We start from the raw sequence: 7767 nt of genomic DNA, 5'->3' as shown, positions 1-7767 counted from the left end.
GTATGAAGCTTTAACGCGGGTCATGGTCTGACGTGGCAGAGCGATTTTTTGACATGTCGACACATGCAGGAGCGGCGCAGATATCGGGCTCATCTAAGCGCGAGCACCGAAACGCTGCTTCAGCCTATACACTCTTTTATAAGCCTTGCCGAGCGTGAGATCTCTGACCACCACCAAATCAAGCATCCGTAACATCTGAAAGTCTAACTATAGGCTAATACCGTACAGGATTGATATGCGCACTTTTCCAAAAAAGTCTGTACTCTGAAAAAGAATCCATGATCCATGGCCATTAATGAACAGATCGAGCTGCTGTCGAGGTTGAACCACCGCCACATGGTTCTGCTGCTGGGGTACTGCTCGAAGCTGGAGCGGCTGCTGGTGTTCGTGTGCATGACCAACGGCAACGTGCAGGAGTGCCTGGACGACCTCAACAAGAAACCCCATGGACAGGGCGACGCGCGTCGGCGTGGCGCTGGGCGCGGCGAGGGGCCTCGAGTACCTCCACGAGGCCGCGGCGCCGCGCATTCTCCACCGGGACATCAAGTCCACCAACATCCTGCTCGACGACAGGTTCAGGGCCAGGATCACGGACCTGGGCATGACCAATTGCCTGATGAACGACAGCGTGACCAGCTGCTCCAGCTCGCCGGCGCGCATGCTGGGCACCTTCGGGTACTTCGCCCCCGAGTACGCCATCGTCGGCAAGGCGTCGCTCAAGTCCGTCGTGTTCAGCTTTGACGTGGTGGTGCTGGAGCTCATCACCGGCCGGCAGCCGGCGCACAAGAGGAGCAGCTACGGCGGCGCGGACGAGAGCCTCGTGATGTGGGCGACGTCGCGGCTGCGGGACAGCAGGCTGGTGGTGGCGGAGCTGCCGGACTCGGCGCTCAAGGGCGCGTTCCAGCCGGAGGAGATGCAGATCATGGCGCACCAGGCTAGGGAGTGCCTGCAGTGGGACCCCGAGGCCAGGCCCACCATGACCGAGGTCGTCCAGATCCTCTCCACCATCGCAACCCTCGCGGATAAGTGCCGTCGCCACCGGCACCTTCGCCCCGGGCTTCCGTGCCGAGAGGCCACAGGAATGCTCAAGGTGGCAGGACGGCGACGACGGCCGTCGCCGTGTTCACCTGCACAGAGGGAACGGTAGCAATGCAAAGGGCACCATCTTGTCGGGCAAGGTCGCGGTTAACATCGGCACACCGGCGGCGATGGGCCGGAGCTGGCGGTCGGCGGAGCAGGAGGCGGTGGACCTGACGGAGCTGCGGTTGGAGACGTTCACGCAGCCAACAACGACGGCGAGCCTCTTCAGGTGAACGTGAGATCGATCGAATACGTCGTAGAAGAGATAGATAGAATAGTGAAGTAGCACCTCAAACTCTGCTGCGATCCTCCGCGTGCATGAATGGCATGGCGCCATGGCAAGATCGATCTATCTTTGTACAGGAAAAACCTAATCAAATGAATTTGAGAAGAAATATGGGAGTGAGACGCATTACGACCAAATTTACCAAGGGATTCGATGCTATTAATTGGTACATTCGCGAAAAATAATAATGAAAGAGGTACAATATTGCAGATAACAGAACTAAATGTCTCAATTTTTCATAATTTTACATTGCATACCATCCACGAAGGAAAGAAAACAACATCTCCAGGACTTAACTGTAAAGAGCGTACCAAACCACAACCAGAGACCAGACACAATCCCAGCAATCACACAGTAGTACATCCAGTGGTCCTCCTCTTCACCATTTCTCTCGTCCGATGCAAGCGAAGTATTGGCACATGAAATGTTTAGAGGAAATCCACATAGCCCAGAATTATTGAAGTAAATTGATGGGTCAGTCAGGGTCTGAAGCTGATTCCCGGTGGGTATCTTGCCAGACAAAAGATTGTTCGAGACATTCAACGAGGCGAGCCATGGTAAGCTCGAGATGCTCCACGGAATGGCTCCTGTAAGGCCATTAGATGATAGATCAATGGACTCGAGAAAAGTCAAACTACCAATGTTTTTAGGAATGCTACATGACAAATTGTTTCTGGACAGGTTTAGAAATTGGAGGCCCTGAAGGTTGGTTAGCTCTTCAGGAATGCACCGAGACAACAAATTGCCCGACAAATCGACACCGGCTAATAAATGGATATCTTTTCTAAATATCGTGTACTGGCCCTTCCAAATTATGTCGATTCTGTCATAGTAATTAAACTTGTCAGACGGTTTTGTAGTCGATAGATTTTTTGGATGCATCATGGAGGTCAAGCTGCCGAAGGCTACCGGAATCGAGCCGGTCAAGCTATTGTTTGCCATGTCGAGCAGCTGAAGTTGCGAAAGGCGTGATAATTCTAGAGGAATTTCTCCAGTGAAATTATTTGATTTCAGGCTAAGGATTCTCAACAATGGGATCTGACTTCCGATCCATGGAGGGATAACACCAAAGAACTTGTTATTCCCCATGTCCAGGCTGGACAGCGAGTTGCAGCCCTCTAGAACGGGAGGGAAGGCACCAATGAAGCCATTTCCAGCAAGGTAAAGAGACCTAAGAGAGCAGCTGTGGCTTGCCATAGCTGCGGGAATTTTACTTGAGAAGGAGTTGTTGGATAGATCCATGAAAATCAGAGCCTCTAGGCTCCACCAGCAGTCCGGGAGCTTGCCGGTGAGATGGTTGTTCGATAGGTCCATGAACATCAAAGCCTGGAATTTGCACCAGCAGTCCGGGAGATCCCCGGTGAGCCGGTTGTTTGACAGGTCCAGTGTCTGGATGGAGAGGTGGCTGCAGAGCTGGTGCGGGATGTTGCCGACGAGGTTGTTATTGTAGAGCCGGAGGTCGGTGAGGCTGCGCATGCTACTGAGCTGTGGCGGAATGGTGTTGTTAAACATATTGCTGCTGAGGTCGAGGATAGCGAGCGAGTTGCAACCCTCTAGGAGTGGGAGGGCTCCGAAAAAGGCATTTCCGGCAAGAGACAGTGACGTGAGAGAGCAGTTGTGGCTTGGCTTAACCGCCGGGATTTCACCTGAGAAGGAGTTGTTGGACAGGAACATGGACTCCAGAGCCTGTAGGTTCCACCAGCACTCCGGGAGCTCCCCGGTGAGCCGATTGTTTGACAGGCGCATGTACCGCAGAGACTGCAGGTTGCACCAGCAGTTCGGGAGCTCCCCGGTGAGTCGGTTGTTGAACATGTCCAACGACTGGACGGAGAGAAGGTTGCAGAGCTGGCGTGGGATCTCACCACTGAGGTTGTTCTCGTAGAGATAGAGGGCGGCGAGGCTGGGCATGTCACCAAGCTGCGGCGGGATGGAGCCGTTGAACCCGTTGCCGCTGAGGTCGACTACTTTGAGGGAGCGCAACCGCGATATGCTGGCCGGGATGGGGCCTCCGAGGTTGTTCCTCTGAAGGTTCAGAGAGGCAAGCTCCGGAAGCGCCGCCGTGTCGAGCGTGTCAAGCTCGCCCGAGAGACCGAGTCCCGGGAGATTTAGCCCCCTGATCCCGCCATTGATGTTGCAGAACACGCCTGTCCAATCGCAGACCGGCGTGCCCCGGGTCCAATTAGATAGCGCGGTCGCATTGACGAGGCTGGTCTTCCATGCTAGAAGGGCATCGGCCTCCGAGGTCACCGCGGCAACGGTTGCCGCGGAGATGGCGGCCGCCAGCAGGAAGAGCGCGGCAGTGCCGACGAGATGCGCTTGGGTTGGTCTCCTCATGGCCCCGACCCTGAGCGCGATGGTTGAGTAGGGAAAATCCAAACCGCAGAAGATCGCGCACACAGCCACACACACATATATATGGATGGATCGACCGGCGCTCCGTTTCGTGCGGCAGAATATCATGCGCTCTGTGGTCTGCACCGTATCCGAGTTATTATTTACAGCAGTGTCCTGGCCGGCTGGCCCTGGTCATGTGTGTGCATAACGCCGGCAGGTACACAGCGTGACGAATAGCGCCGGCGAAGAGCACCAATGAAGGAGCACACACACATACACCGGGTCGTAATGTCCAATCAAATGAATGTTTAGAAAGCCTAGTCTGAGACTAAGTACGGTGTGCTCAACTTCTTTAACAACCTAGTCTCAAACAATCTTAAAGTGTATTTGACACGAAATAAAATATAAAATATGGACTGTTAATTGAACATAACCTAACGGCTGTTAGAAGTAGAGTATATTACCTTACGAGGTTGATATGAGATTACGTCGAAGCCACGCAGCAAGATGCTCGGCTCCGATCGGGCCGGCCCGCTCATGCTCAATCCAAGTTTTTTTTTGAGTCACAGCTAGGTATGAAAATGGAGCGGAAACGACCGTAACTGGGTGCTACCACATTTGTTTTTATATTTTTTTATGGAAGCGGAAATGAATACAGAAACCTCGAAAACAAATATGAAAATGAATACTACCGGAAATGAAAATGGAGCGAATGCGGCACAGACACGGTGATGAAAGCGGAGTATTCATCGGAACTAAAGACCCCTGGAACAAGACAAAAAAAACAAGAAATCAACAAAGTTCTTCAATTTATAAGGTGACTACTAAATATTATGATGTATCATGGCTATATAATAGGATATGTTAGCTTCGGAGGTGTGCTTGCTTAGGGATTAGAGATTCTGATCGCGTGTTGCCATGCTTGATGTAGTAGTAGTACAATCGAAGTTGAGCTATCTGGGTCATTCTACTTTTCGTGTGTATGACCTAATTGTGTGTTTGTTGGGCTGAAAAATAGCCATTTGCTCATGTTCAAAACAAAAAGTTCCATATCAACGAAACTGGAAATTTTATTTCCACGCCTGTTCCACCGAAGAACATCGTTCCATTTCCATTTTCATTTCCGCATAAAAAATCCGTTTTAATTTTTGTTTTGCAAATTTCCATTTCGACTTCCATTTTTCCTCTCCATTTCCATTTTTCTGCTGGAAAAGCAGAAAGTTTGCAGTCCATTCTCATCCCTAGTGACAACACAATTTTGTATAGTTGATAAACCAATTGAAAATTGCTTACCATCTTATTGTGAATCCAAGTGTTAATGGTAAAGAAGAATCAACCGGGACTAAACAATTGGGACTAAAGGCCCACACTTTTAGTCCCGGTTGGCTTACGGACCGGGACTAAAGGAGCTCCACGTGACCGCTGTGCACTACTAGGGAAAACCTTATACACAGAGGTATAGCAGCCAGAACAAAGCGCTACTGCTATCGAGTAGTAACGTGTCTCCACAAATAGCCCTACAACTATGGTTGTAGCAGTAGCGCGTCTCCACGAAAAAGCGCTACTACTATAATTCCCACACTGTTGCCGGTAGGCTAGGAATAGTAGTAGTGTTTCCGCGGAAAGCACGCTACTGATAAATGCCTTGTAGCAGCGCGTTTCTGGTGTAGAGCGCTACTGCTAAGAAAAAGAAAATAACTAGAAAAATAAGTAGAAAATTAAATGAAAATGAAAGAAATAGAAAAAGGAGAAATGAAAAAAAATAAAATGTAAAGGAAAACAAAAGAAAAAGAAAAATAAATAGAAAGGCATACACTACTAGGAAAAAGGCTAGCAGCAGCGCGAGTTTTAGGTGTATCAGTAGCGCGGGGAGTGGCCCTACTAATAAGGCGCTACAGCTAACACATAGCAGTAGCGCGTGCTCACCGGCGCTACTGCTACACAAGTGTAGCAGCAGCGCGGTTAGTGGAAGCTTGCTACTGCTAGTAGCTCTAGCGCGCTTTGCCATGACGCGCTACTGCTATCGCGGCGCTGCTGCTAACTTTTATACACTCGCTACTGCTAATTTAAGTAGTTTTTTGTTTTTTTCGGCATATTTGTTTTGTATTTGAACAGGCTTTATAGAAGAATCTTTAGCACATAGAAATGTCATCGTGATACACATACAAATGCCTGCGAGACCACAAATGTAATCATAGCATATACATACAAATAGTCTCATCATAATCATCATCCAACACAAAGTGGTATCTTGTTATCATCTCGAAAATAGCGATACATGCAAGTCTCGAATACTTGCAACTACAACAACGTCATCCATCTAAACAAAGGTATACGCAAGAAGAGCTATCACTATGAGTGAGAGCGGAACTATGTAGTACATGAGGTGGCAGTTACGAGTCCTCTCTCGTGCTAGCGTGAACCTCCAGTTACTAGCTTCTCCTTCTTGTCTGCTTTTGAAGCCTTTATGGCTGGCGCCCGTGAACCCATTCACTTGCGCGTGACACTCATGCCACTCGTTGTACACCCTCGGAACCTTCCCTTTGTACACGACATAGCAATTCCATCTCGCCATCAAGAAACTAGGTACCTGTTAGAGATGCATGTTCATGAAGAGGATGTACAATCATATATATGCAACAAAATATACTAGAGCAACACCGAAAAAGAAAGGGTTAGCAACTAGATGCAACATACAGTACGCAAACTAACAAAGTAGCGTTACGCAAGTTCGGCAGGGACAGTGGACATCACAAAGTTTCATCGCTACAAAAAGTATACAAGTTCAACCGACACATATCATCATCATCGAGATCATAAATCACTAGAAGTTCCATCCTTCCATATCATCGAGGATGAACCCTAGCTTCTTGAACGGCGTGAGGTCTAGACGTTGCATGCCTATGCGAGTTCGGACGTCAGCTCGCGATATAGGGCCGTGGTGGAACATCCCCTTCTCATCGACGACTTCTTTCATGATGATCGCCGCAATGTCGCTTTGGATGCGAAAGAAGTCATCTCTAAGTTTAGAATCCGCTTCTCCATGAGATTCTAGCCACTTGTGGATATGATCATCATTTCTGCTTCTCGTGCGAAGCTTTTGGTGATCCGTGTTGAACTGAATCATGAGATGGACGATGTAGAATCCATCCTTCTCGCTTGGTTTTGGGACATGGATGCAGGAGAAGTTAGTTTTATGCGTGAAACCCATCTTCTTGTTCCTTTGTTTCCTGATCTGCACGTGGCCACCTCTAAAGCTGAAGCCTTGGAGAGCATCATCTAGAATATTCATTATCTGGGTGTAGTCTTTTTTCTCGTAGTCTCTGGAAGGGTCAAAATACATGGCGTGGGAGACTTGCGGGTAAAGAACGATAAGGATGGCGCGCCCGTTGCTGCCGGAAAAAGACACCTCAAATTATTCCCCATATGAGAGAGAAGGAATGATTGAAATGTACGAAAGGGTTGTCCGGAACTGACTTACTTTGGATGATAAGGCACGAGGACAATTTCCCAGTCCTTATTCTGTACCATGAAGTTTTGGAGGTACACCCTAGCAGTTTCAAGCTCAAAGTCGCCGAGACTCAAGAAAGACTCGTGCATGTAGTACGGATCCTCCACACAGATTTGCGAGACTTCTTCACTCTTCGTGACGGAGCTCATATGTAGCGCAAAAAGGCGGACGATTGTAAAATCGAGCCGCCTTGTTAGAAACATCTCAAAGATATGGTCAAACCGCAGGAAGAACACCTCCGCGGGTTGTTTCTCGACGTAGCACTTCCCCTCAGGCACACGAGCCGCGTATGTCGGATATCCCGGATCCTTTGAGGCTAGTAGGCTTTTCTCAGTCGACAGCACATGGTCGTGAAGTCTCCTGAGATCCCCTGATAGTGCCTCCAGCGGTTTCGGCTGTAGCATCGTCTCGCCCGTGAGATGGAACATGACCGCACCTTTCACGGGTACACGCTCTTCAGAATGCATCATCTGGCTGCTATGTGCTCTGGCTTGTTTGGAGGCAGTTATCTTCCCCGATCTCTTCCTCTCCTTTTTCTTGGGCACACCTTCCAGAC

General features: G+C 49.3%; 1 protein-coding gene and 1 pseudogene across 1 annotated transcript; one reads left to right on the top strand and one right to left on the bottom strand.

The window, feature by feature from the left end:
- The first annotated feature begins 63 nt into the window (after positions 1-63).
- On the top strand, positions 64-1147 carry LOC119320617 (annotated as a pseudogene).
- A 447-nt stretch (positions 1148-1594) lies between these two features.
- On the bottom strand, positions 1595-3700 carry LOC119320616 (LRR receptor-like serine/threonine-protein kinase GSO1). The gene has a single exon (XM_037594637.1). The coding sequence runs from the start codon at positions 3698-3700 to the stop codon at positions 1595-1597; it is 2106 nt and encodes a 701-aa protein (XP_037450534.1).
- Positions 3701-7767: the final 4067 nt, after the last annotated feature.

Source organism: Triticum dicoccoides, chromosome 6B (genome assembly GCF_002162155.2).
Source record: "Triticum dicoccoides isolate Atlit2015 ecotype Zavitan chromosome 6B, WEW_v2.0, whole genome shotgun sequence".
Lineage (NCBI taxonomy): Eukaryota > Viridiplantae > Streptophyta > Magnoliopsida > Poales > Poaceae > Triticum > Triticum dicoccoides.
The sequence above is the reverse complement of the archived record's forward strand: the minus strand, read 5'-3'. Positions and strand labels throughout refer to the sequence as shown.

What these genes read in the sequence shown, in the direction of transcription:
- LOC119320616 (XM_037594637.1), bottom strand. Translation starts at nt 3,700, where the DNA reads ATGAGGAGACCAACCCAAGCGCATCTCGTCGGCACTGCCGCGCTCTTC.